The sequence below is a fragment of the Mandrillus leucophaeus genome, unplaced genomic scaffold, assembly GCF_000951045.1.
Source record: "Mandrillus leucophaeus isolate KB7577 unplaced genomic scaffold, Mleu.le_1.0 Scaffold6, whole genome shotgun sequence".
NCBI lineage: Eukaryota > Metazoa > Chordata > Mammalia > Primates > Cercopithecidae > Mandrillus > Mandrillus leucophaeus.
Window position 1 is genome coordinate 1,695,738 of NW_012106474.1, and position 21,354 is coordinate 1,717,091.

General features: G+C 37.1%; 2 protein-coding genes across 3 annotated transcripts; one reads left to right on the forward strand and one right to left on the reverse strand.

Annotated features, from left to right (window-relative positions):
- Positions 1-2,585: 2,585 nt before the first annotated feature.
- PHF10 (PHD finger protein 10) lies at positions 2,586-19,917 on the forward strand. 2 transcript variants are annotated; one of them, XM_011999602.1, is made up of 11 exons: positions 2,586-2,688; positions 4,751-4,881; positions 5,782-5,865; positions 7,408-7,541; positions 7,640-7,789; positions 8,637-8,746; positions 10,894-11,047; positions 13,388-13,543; positions 18,046-18,154; positions 18,444-18,632; positions 19,710-19,917. In XM_011999602.1, exons 1-11 carry the CDS (start codon positions 2,636-2,638, stop codon positions 19,793-19,795), a joined length of 1,356 nt encoding a protein of 451 aa, XP_011854992.1. In that variant the 5' UTR covers positions 2,586-2,635; the 3' UTR covers positions 19,796-19,917. The 2 variants fall into 2 exon arrangements, with proteins under 2 accessions (XP_011854992.1, XP_011854993.1); XM_011999603.1 differs by having other exon boundaries at positions 5,788-5,865.
- Positions 17,424-21,352, reverse strand: LOC105553556 (chromosome unknown open reading frame, human C6orf120; the record flags this gene model as incomplete). The annotated part of the gene is made up of 1 exon (XM_011999658.1): positions 17,424-21,352. A coding segment is annotated over one exon (549 nt), but the record flags the coding sequence as incomplete, so codon positions are not given.
- Between the last annotated feature and the right edge of the window lie 2 nt (positions 21,353-21,354).

Genomic DNA, 21,354 nt, shown 5'->3' on the forward strand with positions numbered 1-21,354 from the left:
TTCCCCGAAGTTGGCGGCCGGCCCCGCTTGACAAGCTTGTCCCCAAAACGCCTCTTCCGGGGCCAGCCGGGAACGGAACGCGTCCGGGGCCGAAAGAGTTGGCCTCGGAGGGGCCTGCAGAAGCGCGCGTTCGCTCAGTCTTCATTGCGCGCATAGTTTGCTGGAGTGTTTGAAAGCTTACTGCAAAAAACCGAGTGGCGAACGATATGGAAAATCAACACACTCAGTTGGTGAACTTAGTGTAATAACTAAGTAAATACGCAGGCGTCCGGATGTTTTCAGCGGAAGTCTTTTTTTTAAAAAACTTTTTACTGCTTGAGGAGGTGAAAAATTGGTGTTTGTGAAGAAAATGGAGATGAGCAGTAGAGTGTCACGCATCAAAACGTTTTGGTTCCAAAGTTAGGCTAGCAGTTTGTGACAGAAGGTTGGAAGGGAGGAATGATGTTTTAAAAGCCTGGAAACTTGAAATTGGGTTGAAATTTAGAAGGCGGCGGGAACTGAAATGCTTCAGAGCCAGCCAGCCTTCGTGCGGTGTGCGGTGTGCGGTGTGCGGTGTGCGGTGTGCGGTGTGTGCGGTGTGCGGTGTGCGCGTTGGCAGGGGAAGCCATCCTGTGGCAGCCTAGCGGGGCTGCGCCTGCCCGGGAGCTTTTCCCGTTGCGCACGTCTGTCGTGCCGTAAGAGAAAGACTCGTTTTGAAGGTTCCTCAAAGGCCCTCGCCAATGGAAGTAACTAGATTGTAAGACTCTGAATGCACATCCTTGCACTTCCAGTGTTTGACGTCTGGCCCGGCACCTGGAGGGCACTGAGCTAGTGCCCACTGAGTGCATTCTTGACCCCTGAGCCTTAAGAAGGACGTGATGCATAGAAATTCATCTGATCCGTAGGTGGAAACCACCTGTAACTCTGGAAGGCACATCTCTGATTTAGTACATTTGGGAGTCTTTGAAAACATGGGCCTGTGTATCAGTATTGCAATTACACGGAAATTCTTACCTTATTCCGTCGTGTATTGGGAACAATATTGCTGTTACTACCTCTCTAGAAAAAGGCTCTCTGCCCAGATGCTCACTTTATATAATAATGCCTTTGCCTAGAATTTGTACTAGTAATTTAAAACACTTTATGAAATTGTAGTCTCAGCTTTTTTGAGCACTTTGCGTTTTTAACTATTTTTGTATATTTTTGAGTGTCTCAATTTTTTAGCTAAAGGGAAATATACTTAAGTTTAAGGACATAAAAATCCTTAAAATGCTCACAAATAAAATAGAAAAAAATACTGGAATGTTTAAAATGAGTTATGTTAAAAGTATTGAATATGAAATGTTGCAGTTGTGATACGCAAATTTTCAGAGTAGATTTAGACTGTGCAGAGCTCTTTAATGAAATGCTAATTTTATAAGGACTGAAAAAGATTATATATTTTACTATTGGGAAAGGAACCAGTAAATTCCTAGGAGCTAGGGACATTTGAGACTTTATTATCATAATCATCATTTTAACTAGTATTTGTCAGATAATTCGCTAGTCCTTGTTCTAAGTACTTGTAATATAGTAGCTCATTTAATCATTGAATTAGCCATGTAATAGGGGCTCTATTATAGTCTCAAATTTTCAGATAAGGAGATGCTTACAGAGAGTAACTTACTCAGCTAGTAAGGGACGGTGCCCAGTGAGAACCTAGGCTGTCCAGCTCTGGCATGCCTGGCCACTATACCATATTGCCACTTTATATTCTTTTGTAGGATTCCTTTCATTTTAATATGTAGCAAGAAGACCATGATATTTAGCAAAATTGGATTAGCGTTAAAAGCTATATTACATTTTAAAAATTATGATTTTTTTAGACCTTAAGCTTTGGCTGATAAGTAAATAAATCAATTTCCTAACATCTGATACATTTTCTGAGTGCAGTGTTTGAATTTATAACCTTCATGTTCTTGCCACATAATGTATTACATTAAAAATATATAAGCCTCTTCCTTTAAAAAAAAAAAATTCCCCTCCCCCTCTCAAGGTTCTTTTTTTGAAGTGTGTGTTGCTATATTATAGATTGATGACCCTTACTAGGGTATATTTTTGCTAACCTTTAGCAATGTAAGAGGAAGAGTGAATAGTTAGAATTGTTTTCAGTCTTGTATGTCCCCTTTTCATGGGGACATAAATGCCTAGTCAATTAAAATAGTCCTATGAACCGACTCCAAGTTGAACTGGGAACTGTAAATGATCCATACATTTTTTTCCCCCTGGGCTTGGGTAGGAGAGTTTGCTTTAATCCTAGAGTGATGCAGCAGTTTTATGTGTTTATGAAGAGCAGAAAGCATTTTAACCTCAGTTGGCAAGAAAGCAAAAGCAGATTTACATTTACGGGTTAATTGAAAATATTCTTATTTTGATTGGATTGAAGATCAGTTTTAAATTTTATTCCAGGTCTTGCTCATGCCAAACTCTTGGTCCCTTTTAATTATAATATGAAGTTAATGCTTGTATGACTACGTGTCCTTAGACAGTCTTTCACTTATTGAGACTTATTGTTCTTTTATTCTTTCTCTAATTATTATTTTTGAATCTTTTAAATGTATAGGATGATAATGAAGATAATTCAAATGATGGGACCCAGCCATCCAAAAGGAGGCGAATGGGCTCAGGAGATAGTTCTAGGAGTTGTGAAACTTCAAGTCAAGATCTTGGGTACTGTCATTTTACCGGTTATTAATATTTTTTGTGATGTTTCTCTTTGCCTTAACATCCTCTCCCCTTTCCCCCAGCTCTGGCAAAGGCAATTATTAAAAATTGTAGAATATTTTCTTCCTATTCTATAATGTGCCACCAAAGTTGGTCTTGTTACTGAGTGTAATTAAAAAACAATTTTATGATAGTAAAATACATACATAAAATTGGTCATTTGAACAATTTTTAAGTGTGAAATTCATTGGCATCAGTTACATTCACAGTGTTGTACAGCCATTACCACCATAAATTTACAAAACTTTTTCACTACCCCAAACTTTATAACCATTAAGCAATAACTTCCCTTTCTCCCTCTACCTAGCCCCTTGCAACCATCATTCTACTTTCTATTTTCATGAATACGACTACTTAGTTACTTCATATAAGTGGAACCATAAAATATTTGTCCTTTTGCGGCTGGCTTATTTCTCTTAGAACTTTGAGTATCTTCAAGGTTCATCCTTGTAGCATATGTCAGACTTTTGTTCTGTTTTTAAGGCTGAATACTCCGTTTTATGTGTATACTGCATTTTGTTGATCCATTCAGATGTTGTTGGGCATTTGGGTTTCCACCTTCTGGCCAAGGTAAATAATGCTGCTGTGAGCATTGGTGTTCAGAGTTTGTGTTTTCAGTTTTTTTTGATGCTTATCTAGGAATAGAGTAGATGGATTATATGGTAATCCTATGTTTAATTTTTTGAGAAGCTGCCAAACTGTTTTCCATAGGGGCTGCACCAATTTACATTCCTTCCAGCAATTCACAGTTTCCAGTTTCTTCATATTTCTCACCAATTTGTTATTTTTCATTTTTTTAAATAATAGTTATCCTAAAGGGTGTGGAGTGATATTTTATTGTGATTTTTGATTTGCATTTTCATAATATCTAGTGATATTGAACGTCTTTTCGTCTGCTTCTTGGCCATTGTATAGCTTCTTTGGAGACATGTCTATTCAAGTTCTTTGTCCATTTTGTGTTTGTTTTTTTTGTTGTAGTTGTAGGAATTTTAAAAATATATTTTATGTATTAATACCTTATCAAAAACATGATTTACACATATTTTCTCCTATGGGTTGTCTTTTGACTCCCTTGATAGTGTCTGTGTGCAAAATTTTTAATTGTAATGAAGCCCAAATTTTTCATCTATTTTTTCTTTTGTTGCTTGTGCTTTTGGTGTCATATGTAATGCCAAATCCAAGGTTGCGAAAGATTTCTATGTTTTATTCTAAGAGTTTTCTAGTTAGCTCTTATATTTAGGTTGTTGATCCATTTTTGAGATAAAGGTCCAATTTTATGCTTTTGCATGTGGATACCCAGTTTCCCAGCACCATTTTTGAGAACACCGTTCTTTTTGAAGGTTACTTTTAAAATAGGTGGATGCATAACATAGTGTCACTTTCCTGTGTCTGATTTAGAGGTTGAATTGGCCCAGATCCTGAAATCTGTGCTCTGTTACTCAGGATGGAGATTGACTATGATACCCTGGCACCTTCAAACTAGGTCTATTCTTTGCTTCTGGGTTTGTGGAGTATCTGAGAACAAACAGTTACGGTTTATGATATGATGCACTGAGATACAGGTTTTTAAGAGTTCTGTTTTCTCAGCTATTTATGACTCACTGAACAGTAGACAAGAGACAGAAGTTGATTATTCCTTGGGTGGATGAAATACTGGCTATGCATTTTAAGCCCAAGAGAAAGAATTCAGAGCTGATACCATCATCACCTTGCTTTGCCCTCATAGGTCCCTGAAACTAAAAATGCCTTCATTCTTAGCAATTGTGATTCTAAATTTTTTCCAGTGTATAAAAGATGTTATTTTCAATGTTCCTTTTTGACTTGGTAGACCACATAATTATTTCTATTCCTTGTACCTGTTGTGTAATTTTCTTTGATACACAGGAAGTCAAGTCATAGGAGGCAAATAATTTAAATACTTAAAATAGTTTTCAAAATATCCTCAATAAAAGTGATTAAAAATTAATGAAAGCCACATTTAATGCATAATATATATTTCTGTACTTAGCTTTAGTTACTATCCAGCAGAAAATTTGATAGAGTACAAATGGCCACCGGATGAAACAGGAGAATACTATATGCTTCAAGAACAAGTCAGTGAATATTTGGGTGTGACCTCCTTTAAAAGGAAATATCCAGGTACTAGTTTATATAATAGATTAATTTATAATCGATAGTAGTTCTTTATGATACACTGTCAACTTCTGAATTTTTCTGTAGATTATAATGTATTTTATATTCTTGTGCTTGCTGTTTTTCTTTTCTTTTTTTTTTTAAGACTAAGGGTCTCATTCTGTCACCCAGACTAGAGTAGAGTGCAGTGGTGCGATTATAGCTGACTGCAGCCTTGCACTCCTGGGCTAGCTGTCCCCCTGCCTCAGCCTTCCAAGTGTCTGGGACTACAGGTGTGCACCACTACGTGTGGCAAATTTTTTTAATTTTTATTTTTTTAGAGATGCGAAGTCTTGCTATGTTGCCCTGTGTGGTCTCAAACTTGTGACTTCAAGCTGTCCTGCCTCAGCCTCCTGAATTGCTAGGATTACAGGTGTCAGCCACCACGCCTGGGTGTTTTTCATTTACTACTATCATTCAGCATCTCTCTTTGTTATTGATAGTTTCTGTAGCTCATAAACTGATTTAAAAGCAAAACGGGAAAGGTGAATTTCCTGGGGAAAATTTTAGAACAAATCATTTTATAGTCAAGTTTGGGATTTTTACCATTGTCCCTTGATCTAAGGAATAGAGTTAGCTATATGAGCCATATCTGAATTTGAGAAAGGCTATTCCTCATGAACTAGTTTAGTATAGTTATGTATATGACCTTCTTACTTTGGATTATTCTATTTTCTATTTTATTCTAACTTTTGTATCTTGCTGAGTTTTATTTCTTGAATTTGTAATATTTTTTGTAGCCCCTTTAATATTTGGAATATGTAATATGAATATTTTAAAAAATCAAGCTCTTTAAGCTTTTAAAAGGTTTACAAATGCATAAGGTTTTGCTGTTTTTAATAATCTTTTGATCTTTTTTTTTTGGAGATTTAGAGCGACGAGATTTGTCTCACAAGGAGAAACTCTACCTGAGAGAACTAAATGTCATTACTGAAACTCAGTGCACTCTAGGTAAGAATAGCTTTTAATGTGAATTTTTCAAGCTGAACATTTATGAGATGATATTGGGTAAGTATGTTCTTTCCTAAAATATTTTACAAAATTAATAGAATAAATTGAACTATTTAAACGCTACATTATTTACTTAATTTTTTATTATTGTTAAAATGCACAGGAGATTAAAGCTTGAACGTTCACACATGTGATTCCTGACTTACGGTTCAGCTTCATGATGGTGTGAAAGTAATGCATATTCAGTAGAAACCATACTTCAAGTGTCTATACAACCATTCTTCTTTTCACTTTCAGTATAATATGTAACAAATCACATGACATATTCAACACTTTATATTAAAATTTGTGTTAGATGATTTTGCCCAGCTGTAGGCTAATGTAAGTCTTCTGAGCAGGTTTAAGGTAGGCCAGGGGTAAGCAAAGATGTGTGGTAGGTTAGGTGTATTAAATGCTTTTTCTTTTTAGGATAGTTTCAACTTAGGATGGGTTTATCATATGTAACCCCATTGCAAGTCAAGGATCAACCTCTATTCTATAACAGAGTATAATTGTCTAATTTTTTGTGACACAGAGTCTCGCTCTGTTCCCCAGGTTGGAGTGCAGTGGCGCGATCTCAGCTCACCGCAACCTCCATCTCCCGGGTTCAAGGAATTCTCCTCCCTCAGCCTACCTAGTAGCTGGGACTACAGGCGCACGCCATCGCACCCGGCTAATTTTTGTATTTTTATTAGAGACAAGGTTTCACCATATTGGCCAGGCTGGTCTTGAACTCCTGACCTTGCGATCCACCCGCCTTGGTCTCCCAAAGTGCTGGGATTACAGGCATGAGCCACCACGCCCAGCCCTTGTCTAATAATTTTTACAGAGTTTTCAGAGTGTTTGTATTTTGTGTGCAAAGCTTGTACAATTTTCTTTTTTAAGTCGTAGGTTCTTTGCTGAGTGCATGGTGTGTGTCTGTAGTCCCAGCTACTTGGGAGGCTGAGGGAGGAGGATCACTGGAACACAGGACTTTGGGGTTGTGGTGTGCTGTGATCATGTCTGTGAATAGCCACTGCACTCCAGCTGGGCAAGATGACGAGATCACATCTCTAAAATGCAAAAAGGCAAATTTTGTTCAGTTGTTAGTTCTGTATAATTATGTCCGTGCTTTATTTGTAATCTTTCTTTCACAAACATTTTAATGCAACGAATTTTTTTCTTTTATTCATCCAGTATTCTGTAGTACTTGTTAATAGTGCATTTCATTATTTAACAGTTGTTTCTAACTAAAGGGATTTATGTTCAAAGCACATAAAATCTTAAAAATAAAATTGTTTGATTGAAAAATTGATATATTTGCCTTTTGCAAGATAATCTTTTAATTGCTTGAGTTTATATTATTAAGTTTAATTATTTTCCAATGTACTAAGATATTTTGCTTTGGCTATTGGAAAACCATTAAAATGTGGAGCGGTTTGAAGAAGTAAATTTTGAAGAGTGCTTTTGTTCACTTATCCTTAAAAGAGCTTCTTTATTTTTTTATTTTTTGGTCTAAAATAGGTTTAACAGCATTGCGCAGTGATGAAGTGATTGATTTAATGATAAAAGAATATCCAGCCAAACATGCTGAGTATTCTGTTATTCTACAAGAAAAAGAACGTCAACGAATTACAGACCATTATAAAGAGTATTCTGTAAGTAATTGAGGTGACTGGCATTTTTTATTTGGGTTGGGGAGAATGACATTTTATAAAGTTGTATGTGACTTCCAACTGTATATTTTTTTTTCCAGCAAATGCAACAACAGAATACTCAGAAAGTTGAAGCCAGTAAAGTGCCTGAGTATATTAAGAAAGCTGCCAAAAAGGCAGCTGAATTTAATAGCAACTTAAACCGGGAACGCATGGAAGAAAGAAGAGCTTATTTTGACTTGCAGACACATGTAGGATAACTTAAATTTAGTACCCCTGAACTTAGTTTATTACTTGTTATTGCAGAGTGCCGCTTACCCCCTTTATCATTATTTTTTGTACCACCTTTTTTTTTTTTTTTTTTTTCTTTTTTTTTTTTTTTTTTTTTTGGCGGAGTCTCACTCTGTAGCCCAGGCTGGAGTTCAGTGGCGTGATCTTGACTTGCTGCAACCTCCGCCTCCCGGGTTCAGGCGATGTTCCTGCCTCAGCCTCCCCAGTAGCTGGGATTACAGGCGCCTGCCACCACACCCAGCTAATTTTTTGTATTTTTAATAGAGATGGGGTTTTACCATGTTGGCCATGTGTTTTTTTCCTCCTCGGAAGTTGAGATACTAGTTTTAATGCTGTGCTTAATAATACTCAATTTACATTTTTTTGTGAGATGTCTTTTGCTTTATGGTTGATAATTCTACTAAATGAGACTAATAATTGTTACATATCATACTTGCTATGTGTCCCAAGAGTTTTTAAAAGAGATTTGCATGTTAATTCTCACAGTAACCATGTGAGGTTGGAACTAGGATTACTTCCATTTCATAAATTGAGCTACAGAGCGGTCGTATAAGCTACCCAGATCACTCTGCTATTAAGTAGCGAACAAGAGATCCATTGCCATTCCTCAGGAGAATAGGCCTCTAAAACGATAATATATAGAATTGAAAGCACCAACTGTCCTCTTAGGTTATAGCTCCCAATATCTCTTAAAATTCTAGCTTTTCTAGGGAGAAGTGGGCGTGCAGTGGAGAGCATGTGGGGACTCTTCCTAAAACCTTGATTCTTAGCATGGAATCAGTTTTGTGTTTCTCTTTATGTTAACAGGTTATCCAGGTGCCTCAAGGGAAGTACAAAGTTTTGCCAACAGAGCGAACAAAGGTCAGTTCTTACCCAGTGGCTCTCATCCCCGGACAGTTCCAGGAATATTATAAAAGGTATTTAGTAGTTTTAGTTACACTTGGTATTGGCTATTGGTAAGGGGTTTCAGAGCCTTTTGTACTTAGCTCCTAACAATTATGGGGTCTATAGATATCACTATAAGATACTATATAGGATTTGTGTTGCTGCTGTTCTCTGGTTCTGTGGTAAACAACACCCTGTAGTCAGAATTTGAATATATGCTGATGAAATCTGGATGCCTCTGTCTCTGCCTATTTTGTTTGGGTTTGTCAGAGACAGATGCTGGGAGTTCTGTAGCACCTCACTGCTCAGGGTATGTTCTGTGGTCCAGAGCACTATTATTGCTCAGAAGCTTGTTGGAAATGCAGAATCTCAGGCCCAATTCTAGACCTGTGACTCAAAGTCTGCATTTTAACAGATGTCTGTATAATTCACGTGCAGGTTAGAGTTTGAGAAACACTGACTTTTACTGCAGAGAAGATGAGAGAAGGAGCAGAGGGGCAGGCACGGGCACCTAGGTGCCTCAGCCACATTGCTGACCTGGCCTGGCTGCTGCTCCAATCTGGCCCCTAAATGCTACTTATCTCCTATTCCCAAACTGAATGTAGCTGAAAAAAAACAGGGCTAACAGATTTTTTTTTTTTTGAGACAGAGTCTCGCTCTGTTGCCAGGCTGGAGTGCAGTAGCGCGATCTCGGCTCACTGCAACCTCTGCCTCTTGTGTTCAAGCAATTTTCCTGCCTCAGCCCCCCGAATAGCTCGGACTACAGGCACATGCCACCACGCCCAGCTAATTATTTGTATTTTTGGTAGAGGTGGAGTTTCACCATGTTGGCCAGGATGGTCTCGATCTCTTGACTTTGTGATCCGCCTACCTCGGCCTCCCAAAATACTGGGATTAAAGGCCTGAGCCACTGCACCCAGCCCATTTTGTTTTAAAGTCTCAGCTTTTACTTCAACCTTAAGCCTTACTCTGGAACCGTATGTTTTTCATAATAGACTATTTTTTTAGAGAATAGAATTTAAAGTATAGTATCATAATTCACACCATTTGAAAGTCAAATCTTGGGCAGAAATTTTTTAAATTAAAAAGGTTTTTTAATTCAAATTTAAATCATGGGCAGCAGTTTTTTTAAAAGTTTTTCTTCAATTTTTTTTTTTTTTTTGAGATGGAGTCTCATGCTGTTGCCCAGGCTGGAGTTCAGTGGCACGATCTCGGCTCACTGCAACCTCTACCTCCCGGGTTCAAGTGATTCTCCTGCTTCAACCGCCCAAGTAGCTGGGATTACAGGTGCTCACCACCTCGCCTGGCTAATTTTTTGTATTTTTAGTAGAGACAGATTTTCACTCTTGGCCAGCTGGTCTCGAACTCCTGACCTCTGGTGATCTGCCCACCTTGACCTCCCGCAGTGCTGGGATTACAGGCGTGAGCCACTGCACTCGGCCTTTAATTTTTAAAAATTTTATTCTGGTGTCAGCAAATTATTAAAAGTCATATGCAAGTATACCAACTCCTTTGCTTTTTGGTGTGTTGTCTTAGTTGGAGAAGTCCTGATCCAGGGTCGCTTCCTGAATGAGGACTACTGAGGGTGAGAATGGAGGTGGCACAAAGCATTGCTGTCTGACCTAGGGGAAGAGATTGCCAATCTAGTTTCAGAAAAAATAGTTGATTAGATTTTTTAGAATACATGCTTCCCAAATTTGTTTACAATAATTTGTTACTAAAAATTTTGCTTTCTATATTAATATTATCTTAAGTAATATCATGTACCATGCACTGGTGTATGAGGTAGATGCTATTATTAGGCCTGTTTTACAAGTGGAGTGATAGCACAGAGAAGTAGCAAAGACCTGGAACAGTGGTGGACGTGGATGTGAGCTGGCAGTCAGACTTGGAGCTACTGACATTTTATTTACTGTTTTGTTTTTTTGGATTGAGGGCAAAGAGGAGAGGCGCATTATCTCTTAGTAAGAATCAAATGCATATTTTACGTAAGTCTAGTGAAAAGATGTTCAGGCTTTTTATTAACCCTACTTGATGACAAAAATTAAAAATTAATACTCTATTTTTCGGAAGTCTTTGGAGTTACTCAAGAAGTTTAAGGCTCTCTTCGTAGGTCAACGATGAATCTATTTATATTTAATAATAAAGGGAAACCAAAAATAAACTCTCTGAACTTCAGGTACTCACCAGATGAGCTGCGATATCTGCCATTAAACACAGCCCTATATGAGCCTCCTCTGGATCCTGAGCTCCCTGCTCTAGACAGTGACGGTGATTCAGATGATGGCGAAGATGGTCGAGGTGATGAGAAACGGAAAAATAAAGGCACTTCGGTGAGAACATTTCTCTCTAGTGGGAAGCGTTTCCTTTCTCTTTGAATTTTTGCTAATTGCTTTCCTGGAATGTTACATTCAACTTCTGTCATCACCCTCTCTTTGAAAAAGGATGGTTGCATGTAATTTCCAGAAAGTATTCATCAAGAAAAGTTATTTATAGTATGTTTTGATAAAAAACAAGCCATGTGTGACCTTTGGTAAGATTTATACTTAAAATCGCCCCTTTGTAGTTGCCATGAGCAATTTAGGCAAGGATATTGGAAAATTAGCTTACAGTCATTTATTCAACTTGTTGTCTCTTTAGCTTAAAATATTGAACAAAACAGAATTTGATCTCTTGACACAGAAATGTAGTTTTCTTAGTTTAGGGGAGTGCATTAACTTACGTTTCTTTTGCTTAATCTTAGGCTTCCTATAGGAAAATATTGTGTTTAGTAATATGTTGTGCAATTTGTTGGGTTTTCCTGTATGACTCTTTTTTTGTAGCAAAATGCGCTTGCAAGACAATGGGCAGCTGGTGAATTCTGTGGATCTGAAGGAGAACAGAATCCCCTTGATGGTTTAGGGCTTTGATCACAGTGATGACATAGGGCTTTGAATTTCTTAGCATTGTATTTTAAGTAACTGGCTGTTTCAGACTTTTCATTGAAGCCAATCTAAATGTGAGGTTGTGCTACCATTGAATGGACATTATTTCCTTGTCACCAGCAGCTTCTAAAACATCTTTAATAATACATATTATGCAAAATAAGATGCTGTTCAAGTATTAAAGTGGTGATACAACTTTTCTCCTGTTATGTTGCTAAAAGGGGAGCTATGGCATGCAAAGGGTGATGAAGCTGACTTCCTTTCATACTGCTAGGAAAAGTGTAAACTAATCCAACATTATGGGAAAGCGTTTTGGCAGTCTTACCAATTTAAGTTCCACAGAATTTGACCTCGCAAATCCACTAGTAGAATTTATCCTAAGGATTTAATCAGATGCTGAAAAAAATTTAATTAGAATAAAAAGGTCTGTTTGAGTGTTTACAGTATTTTTTATCCTGGAAGTTACAAATAAATTTTAATGCCCACAGTGGGTAATATAATATTACATTTATAGGATAGAAATGCAGTTCAAAGAATTTTTTTTTTTTTGAGACGGAGTCTCACTCTGTCCCCCTGGCTGGAGTGCAGTGGCCGGATCTCAGCTCACTGCAAGCTCCGCCTCCCGGGTTCAGGCCATTCTCCTGCCTCAGCCTCGCAAGTAGCTGGGACTACAGGCGCCCGCCACCTCGCCCGGCTAGTTTTTTTGTATTTTTTAGTAGAGACGGGGTTTCACTGTGTTAGCCAGGATGGTCTCGATCTCCTGACCTCGTGATCCACCCGTCTCGGCCTCCCAAAGTGCTGGGATTACAGGCTTGAGCCACCGCGCCCGGCCTCAAAGAATATTTAATGATTGTGAGAACATGCACATAATGCTTTTAAAAAAATACCAAAACACACACATGCGTACACATGCAGTGTAATCCAGTTTTGTGTTTTAAAAAATGAGGGCACAATGAGGTTAGGGGGTATGTGTGAGTCTCGGTATCTTTATGTATATAAGTGGACACCCAGAAAAAAGATGAAGTGGATATATTCATGTTTCTAGTCAGTGTGTGTTTATCAGGGAGGCTCTAGATAATCTAATTTTTTCATTTATAATTTTCATAATTTATATGAAAGTTGTTCTAATTAGAAAATTTTAAATTATAAAATGAAGAATTAAATCATTAGATATTGAGGTCTTAAACCTTGAATATATGCAATCTTTCACATCCTGTTGTAGATAGTTGAGGGATTGGCTCTGCATGGTTTAACATTATGAAAACACAAATGTGTACTCGAAGGAATTTTTTTTTTTTTTTTTTAACTGCAGCACTTCATTTTTCCTGAAGGACCTTCTTAATGACTTTTAGTACTCAGTGAAAATACCCACACTTATTTGTAACAATATATTTTTGTGTGAAACAAATATGTTCCCTTGTGACATGGAAAATGATGTTGAAGCTGTGTGCCGTATAATAGTAGCTGAAGCGGATAATTGCATTTTTGTGGCTTAGGTCAGAAAACAAAGTTGATGAAGGCACTGATAAGAATGCAGTCAGTTTTATACCATATCATACTTAGAAGAAAGATGAATGATTTTTAACATAAGTTACTTTAGTCTCCACTGGAAAAAACTTTCTTACATTTAGAATGATCTTTTTATTTTTAAATTGATAAGGCTTTAAAACTTTTTTTGAGTATTTTCCATAGTTTTCAAAATCCAGACTCAATTCCAAAGAATCTTTGTTTTTGCCTTTTAAACTCCAGGACAGCTCCTCTGGCAATGTATCTGAAGGAGAAAGCCCTCCTGACAGCCAGGAGGACTCTTTCCAGGGAAGACAGAAATCAAAAGACAAAGCTGCCACTCCAAGAAAAGATGGTCCCAAACGTTCTGTACTGTCCAAGTCAGTTCCTGGGTACAAGGTAGAAGAAAAAAGCCCCTGACTCAGCTTCTTTACTGACCAGCCTCTCTCCCTGAAATGTTTTCACTTGACTTTCACGATTGTGGAGCTTCTGCCTGCTGTACTTCACTAGCTGTTCTTCTATGGTGTGCCCTCTGTCTGCTGCTTTCTTTTGTGCTTTATTTCCTTGGTGGCTTTTCTGTCACTTTTGGCTATGGTTTAGCTTCTGTTTTCTGTATATGTACAATTTATAAGTCTTTTTTTTTCTTTGAAATAATAACCAGGCAAGTATGGGTTTTTAAAACATTATTTCATAGGCAGAAGTTTATATTTTCTTTCCTTGGAGTAAAGATCATAATTATTTGGCATTTTAAATGCCCCAGCATTTAGTGTAGCTAAAGCTGCTGAGCTGAAGTATGAGTGGGTATACTGTTCGACTAAGTTGCATTTTTTAGTGCCTTTCATTAAGAAAGATCTGGGTTTAATCTAAGGATTACTGATCCATATGCTAAATTTAGCTAACTCTGGGATAGAAAATAATAAAACCTGTTATTTACATTGTGTGATTTTTAGCATAACCTTGGTAAAGAGCCTATATGATTCTATGACAAGAATTAAAACATACTTGTTAACTTGTTGATCTGATTATCCTCAGAGTAAAGTAGTAGGTTGTCAGCAACTATTATTATATTTTGAACTTTTCCTCCCTCTGTCCGCCCCTCCCTTTTCTTTTGAAGAAAAGGTGAGGTGAGAGGTGTGTAGCCTTATTTGCATGTAGGGATTTAAGAATATCATAAAAGGAAGAATTAGCTGTACAGTTTCATACTTGGGATGGTGGTAGTAAAATATACTACCTTTTGATTCTTTGGTCTGAAATGTATTAGAACATGCTTTTATTGCACTTATGAAGGTGTATTGAAGGAAAATTTTAGAGTAAGCTGATGAGGAAGTTTTGCCAAGTGAAATTGTTAAACACCTTGTATGTCAGAACTGTGATTGTGATAAATAATTCACAAGAACAGGCTGAAGTTAGTCACCTTTCCGTCAAACTAACTAGAACACGTTCTAACATGTTCATTTACCTTTCTTCAAGTAAAAAAAGTGACCTATTAGTCTATTTGATGTTTTATTAGAAAATGCTTTTATGTAAATAACTGAAATTTTTTTTTTTTTTTTTGTAGCCTGTAGCAAGCAAATTTTAAGCTTAATTGAGCAAGGGTTGGCTTCCAAGGGTGGCTGCAATAGGCTGCAGCTATGTGATTTTTGTACTTGTTTTTACATATAAAGCTTATCTAATTTCTTTAAATATATAAATTAATGCTTAATAACTGAAAGCAAGTGAGCTCCAAAGATGAAATTTCAGAAACAGTGTACATGAATGTGTTCTACTGGTCTGCTAAGAGCTTTAAACGGAAGTGGCCGCTCAAAGCACAGTGTCCTGTTAACTCTTGAGTGCTAAGTAGATCTTTCCAACAGTAAGCTTGATTGATCATGGGTTAAAAAGAGAGAATATTGAAATAGATGTTTTAATACAGGCTGGAAATGAACTATTTAACACTATCATTGATTTACTATACAAGAAATCATATAGATTAACTGAACCTAATAGTACTCAAGTAGGATATGCAAAATTTATATTTTACATAATCTGTGAACATTTTTAGTACCTAAAAATGTTTCAGGTATTTCAAAGATGGGAATAACCAGTATCTAGTCATACATTAATGTGAACATGTTTATTAAAAGTTAACCTCTTTATAAAAAGTATTAATAAACCAAGATGTGCCTAAATATTAGGGTACTTCAAGCTAAAGGTCATGTTTTATATGTATATTTATATATATATATAAAATATGAGATTCAAGAAAGTAATGTATCTGTCGGTTTGCTTAATAAGATTCACTAGTGCTTGCCCTTAATTCGTAGGACCGTATTGTTTAGGTTACATTAACCTGAAATTTAAAGCATAATTATTAGGATTCCAGCCTATAAATATATAATTAAAATCTATACTATATTATTGCTACCATGAAAGTCTTATCTTTGGCTCTTTTTCAAGTAGAAAAGTAAGTGTACTGTGAGCCTTTTATTTGAGATGCTGAGAGCTATTAGGATGAGTATTTCAATTTTCTTGTCAGTAGTGAAACTGATGATGTTGCAGTTATTTGAAGTAGAACTGATTGTCTCAACCAGACACACATGGGATTGTGTTCCATTGGCCTTGGGGAGAGTGCTGCACATTAACCCCTCCCTCAACTGTGCAATCCACTGAGACTGGCTTCTCTAAGCCACGGTTGTTATCTGCTGTGTGAAGTCCTGGATGCCAGCACTGTGGCTTCTTAGAGAGGGCAGATGCTTTGTATATTGAGCTGCAGCATTCATCACAGAAAATGCTACAAAGCTGTCTCTCTTCCCCTTCTCTCATGTTGCCCTGTTTTCCTCAAGATGAAGACTGTTGGGTAAGAAAAACTAAGTGATTTAACAAAGCATTATGATTTAAACTTAGAAATAAACCTAGAATTTTTTGGTGTCCCTTTATCATAGGTGTTTAATGTATATTTTAATGATTGTAGAACTTGAATTGCTCTAGAATGTGAATGACTACCCTTGTGTTTTATTCCTTTTGGCTTTTGTTTTGTAAAGAATCTCTTATGAGGAGTTCTGTTTTTAGAATTTAATATTGTTTGGTTACTTCCCTGACTTTAGTGAAAGATATTAGAGTACTTACTATGCCAGTATCTAACTTAAACTATGAGTATTAAATAAGTATATCTTTTACATTTAGTACAGGTACCATAACCAAAAGAGATTTCTTAGTTTTGATGGATTAAGAGATAGCATTCTGCTGTATATTATGGCAGGTACAGATATGATTACAAAACTGAACCAGAATTTGGATTATAGAAGTGCACTTCCTAGCTGTTTTTTATTTAGGTATAGGAACACACAATGAGAACCTTATGTTTAGAATGTAGCAGTAACAACAGAGGGTAACTACACTGCAAGACTTAAATGGTTTGAGCATGTGACACTATCCTATTGTTGGGGGGAGCAGGGTATAAAAATATACATACAGGAAATTAGTTTAATAGTAAAGTTTTATATGTATGTTTAACTTCCATGATATTTATTATTTTGTAGAGACATTTGTGATTGTTTAGAGTTCTTGTTTTTATTATATTTATGTATAAGGTTGACTTTTTTTAAATAAATAAGCCAAAAATTCTTTTTGAATGCCTCTGTCATCTTTTGCAAAGAAAGATAATTTTAAAAGTACAAAACTTAATTAAGAACAAATTGTTTAGGTCTAACAGGTTATGAAGGTGGCAGTGAGACATTTCAAAGCTGGAATATGTACAAAGTTTGAATTTTGTTTAGGTTCCTTTTTGGTTCAGTAAATTAGGAAAGGGATGCATTTGGCAGGGTGGGAATGAAGCAGAAATGAAACAATTCTAATTAAAATAATTATTTTCCCAGTTCATCTATGTGTGTGCGCGTGTGTGTGTGTGCATGTGTGTGTGTATGCGTGTGTGTATGTATGTCCCCTTACCCCACTTCATTCTTGGCCCATGCTTGCTTTTACTTTTTTACCACTGTTATTTACTTATTCCTATAGCATGAGTGAACGTCATTTCATAACAGTCAAGGCCGTGACGTTCGGATGCCCTCCCTCCCCTGGTAATTTTAAGTGCAGTGAACCCTTTTTCCTTTGTCATTTCCATGGGTTACCAAATATGTCTAAAATTCAAACACTTTCACTGGACCATGCATGTTTTTAATCTGAAAGATGAGTAGTACTCAGAGGGTCTGTGTATTTTTTAAGTGACTACAGTTTTTTTTTGCTTGTCTGAAAACTTACTTTTCCCTTTTATAATTTTACGTTATTTTATAGTAAATGCTTCTAAGTATAGCTTCTTTTATTAGACATGCAAAGAGAATAATCACACAACTAAGTTTTCAACAAACATTTATGTACATGCCAATGTATGCATGAGACATCTTTCAATTAAAAATGTTTAAACTGATTTTTAAAAAAGTACCACTATACCAATGAAGATAAACTGATTTTTTAACTTATATTTTATAGATCTAGTTTTACAGTTTTGGAAAAGAGCAGTTTTTAAAATTAATAAGCTGTTTAAAATGGTCTTCTCTTTAGAGTAAGTCTCACATTTAATGGTCATTTGCTACTTGGATTTTCTTGTCCAATTAATAGTGACATTTGGCATTGTATTTCGTCTTTCCTTCCATTCATTAAACAGATCTTACTGTGCATGTAGGGAGTATAGAATTCTACATTTAATCTTATGAGATCATGCTGTTTACAAAATTTTATGATGAAATTAATGCTTTCTTCAGTAAGCAATCTTACATTGCAGGCAGATTCCTGTCAAGTTTTGTCTTTCAAAATGGTCATTAGCAAGTTATCAAAAGTAATAATAGGGCAGTAAAGTAACAGAATTCCTTTTAAACCCATAGTGAGCTCTTCTGGCATGAATTTATAGCCCTCTTCTACCCTTCCAGCCAAAGGCCATTCCAAATGCTATATGTGGAATTTGTCTGAAGGGTAAGGAGTCCAACAAGAAAGGAAAGGCTGAATCACTTATACACTGCTCCCAATGTGAGAATAGTGGTAAGTATTGAAACGTCTTTTTAAAATTTTAACCACTGTATTTGCTGGTTCAAAAACTAGAATTTATAGTTTCAGGTAGATTTCAACCAGAGTCATCAAATAAATACACAGGGTAGATTGTGAGGCAGACACAGTCCATGTGTTTTCTTCTACATTGTATTTTCATTTCTCTTTGGTGATTTGACAGTATAGCTATTCTCTGCAAGTCCTAAAGCAAACTAGCATTTTATGTGCCATATTAAGTTAAAAATTCTTATGTGAGATACTACTAATACTGGTTTTGATTTAGGCCATCCTTCTTGCCTGGATATGACAGTGGAGCTTGTTTCTATGATTAAGACCTACCCATGGCAGTGTATGGAATGTAAAACATGCATTATATGTGGACAACCCCACCATGAAGAAGAAATGATGTTCTGTGATGTGTGTGACAGAGGTTATCATACTTTTTGTGTGGGCCTTGGTGCTATTCCATCAGGTAAAGATTAAAAAAAGAACAAACTATCTTTGGGTGATAAGACTCTCCCAGCACTGCACTCCAAAAGGCTGCATAAACATTATCATGACATGCAGAGCTTGTGGACTCCTATGTGCAAATATGACCAAAGCTATGATTATATGGGTCATGTCCACCAGCTTTTCATTCCCAGACAATTCCAACTAAAGGATAAATGAGAGGCCAGAATGCCCAGACTAAGTTTTGGAAGTACAGTTCTATATAATGAGCTGGTGTTTTTCTACTGAAATACTTAAGTAACAGCATCATCTTGTTTCAAAGCCTTTATTTTTATGTTATCTATTTAGAAACTTAACAAAATGACTACGTCTTTATACATTTCTATAGAAATCGATTACAGATTTCTGTAAATTGAGGCAGCATGACAATTCCAGGTAACTTTAGAACAGAGTTGAATAAATCACAGTAATTGGACTAAAACATTACACAGATAATTGTGTAATTTTAGAACTTACTTGCATAGTTAACACTGTATAATACTCTTATAAAATATATGCCTACAACGAAGCTTCCTGGGAATCATTAAGCAAGCAACATAATTATTTTTCTGTAGTAATTCAGATCAAGTATGTAGTACAATTTATCATTGTGCTGTTAGAAACTTAAAAGTTTTAAAGTGCTGTCAGCAGAGTACACCAGGACTTGAAAGAATGCTGTTAAGACACACAGCTGCCAGTGAGCAGGAGAGAAAAAGGCTTAAAAAAGCCAAATTCCAGAATGGGTTTTGAACTTTTGAAGTATGTATTGTGAAGTATGATAGTGTTTGAATTTCAGGAAATATTGTACTTTTTTAAAGGTCCGTATCACTGTATGGCATTGCATCTCTCCCATCCCCCTTGACTTGCAATGAATTTTGCATGGCATTGATTACAAGTTTATATTTTTCTCCTTAAATTAAGGAACTCATAGTGCCCTTCTCACTACAAAATCCACAGAGGAATATCATTAGTGATAGCTAAGGAAGAAGAGTTTAGATGGGCTTAAAATTCAGTCCTGTAAAGATAATTTTTCATTCCATATTAACAATTTTTTTCCTAGGTCGCTGGATTTGTGACTGTTGTCAGCGGGCCCCCCCAACACCCAGGAAAGTGGGCAGAAGGGGGAAAAACAGCAAAGAGGGATAAAATAGTTTTTGACTCTAATACTGTGTATGCATTTAAGTGGAACATTTGGTGCCAATTTATTTACAACATTTTCATTTTTATGCCAATAAAAGATTTTTTTTTTGCAAATTATGAGCTTAAAATCTGCAGTTGATTTATTTCTGTTAAAAGCTACTCTTACCCTCCAAACTAATTCCAGGTAGAGAAATCATCTTCCGAAGTATTTTATAGTAACCCTGGCTCACTCCAAAAATTCAGTGGAAATGTTTAGCAACTTAAAATACTTAACTATTTCTCCATAGCCCCAAAAGTTAATTTTCATGAAACTTCCTAATCTACATTGTTTCTGGCCTACCATAGGTAGCATTAACAAAGTTATTTAATAACTAAAGAATTTTCATAGGTATGACAAATGGCCTAATAAGATTTGGTGCAGCTGGATTTAGAGTTGTCATTATTGGACTGGTACAGGAACACAGTTTGTAAAACCTGCCTGCCAGGAAATCACTTTTGTATAGAAAAGTACCATCCCTACTTGGGGTACAGGCACGAGGCTTTAGTCCAGGCTCAGGGAAGTGTACATAAATCATTTCCAACTTGATTTTAGTAACTCTTGAAAACGTACACCTTGAACTTCGCTTAGAATCTCCAGAGTAAAATTACAAAGTATCAACCTTTGATCTGTGTCACAGCATGAAAGGTTGCTCTACTTTTTTTTTTTTTATATATAAACCTAAGTTACTGCAATCATTTTTAGTCAACCTGCCTAATGAAAATGGAGTCTAAACACTTTATTGTGCACAGTCCTTTTACAGGAATTTTGATATTTAAAAGAAAATACTGTGCTTGCTGCTTTTCCTATTTTTGGGGGTAACTGAGGTAACAAAACTGTGTATGGCTTTATTTTTCCATCCCTTGACTAGAAAAAGGTAACTAGAACTTCAACCAAGTACAAGTACCAAGGTTCACAGCAAACTGCAATCAGCTTCACAGACGGAGGGTTTTATACCCCGGAGCGTGGTCAATGACTCAAAAGAGAATTTCAAGTACCAGTTTCAAAATGCTAATTAATATCGTCCAGAGAACAGACTCCTCCTCTTGCGAGGCGTCTTCCGGGGCACGAGCGTGCTTCTGGCCGGCATCTGCACCGTCGGCGGGGTAGGCGGCCTCGCCGAACGGGTGCTGCTCGACCGTGCCGTCGTAGTACACCTTCATCTCGAACTCGCTCTCCAGGTGGGATGGGTGTCCGTAGACGCCGATGCCCACTGGGCGCCGGAAGTGCGCGGGGATGGACACAGCGTCCGGGCCGCAGGTGGCCGACTGCAGCTCGTAGTCGTCGAAGCTGGGGTGCAGGCTGCTGGCCGAGACGTACAGGTCCGCATCGCCCTTGAGGCTGCGCATCCTGAGGACTATCTTGCCCTCGTGGTTCAGCCGCAAGTAGCTGTAATTCCCGGCGCCTATCTGGCCTTGGACGACGTGCAGGAGCACCCACTCCTCGGGGACCTCCTCCTCGTCCGCGCAGCTCCCCGGGGACAGGATCTGCGAGGTCAGGAGCAGCAGCAGGGCCGTCGTCCAGGGCG

Bases quoted from the DNA above. Each gene is read 5' to 3' on its own strand.
- PHF10 (XM_011999602.1), top strand. From the start codon at position 2,636: ATGGGCTCAGGAGATAGTTCTAGGAGTTGTGAAACTTCAAGTCAAGAT. The intron at 7,790-8,636 runs GTAGGATAACTT...TTATGTTAACAG, and splicing joins ATTTTGACTTGCAGACACAT to GTTATCCAGGTGCCTCAAGG. The intron at 18,633-19,709 runs GTAAAGATTAAA...TTTTTTTCCTAG, and splicing joins CCTTGGTGCTATTCCATCAG to GTCGCTGGATTTGTGACTGT.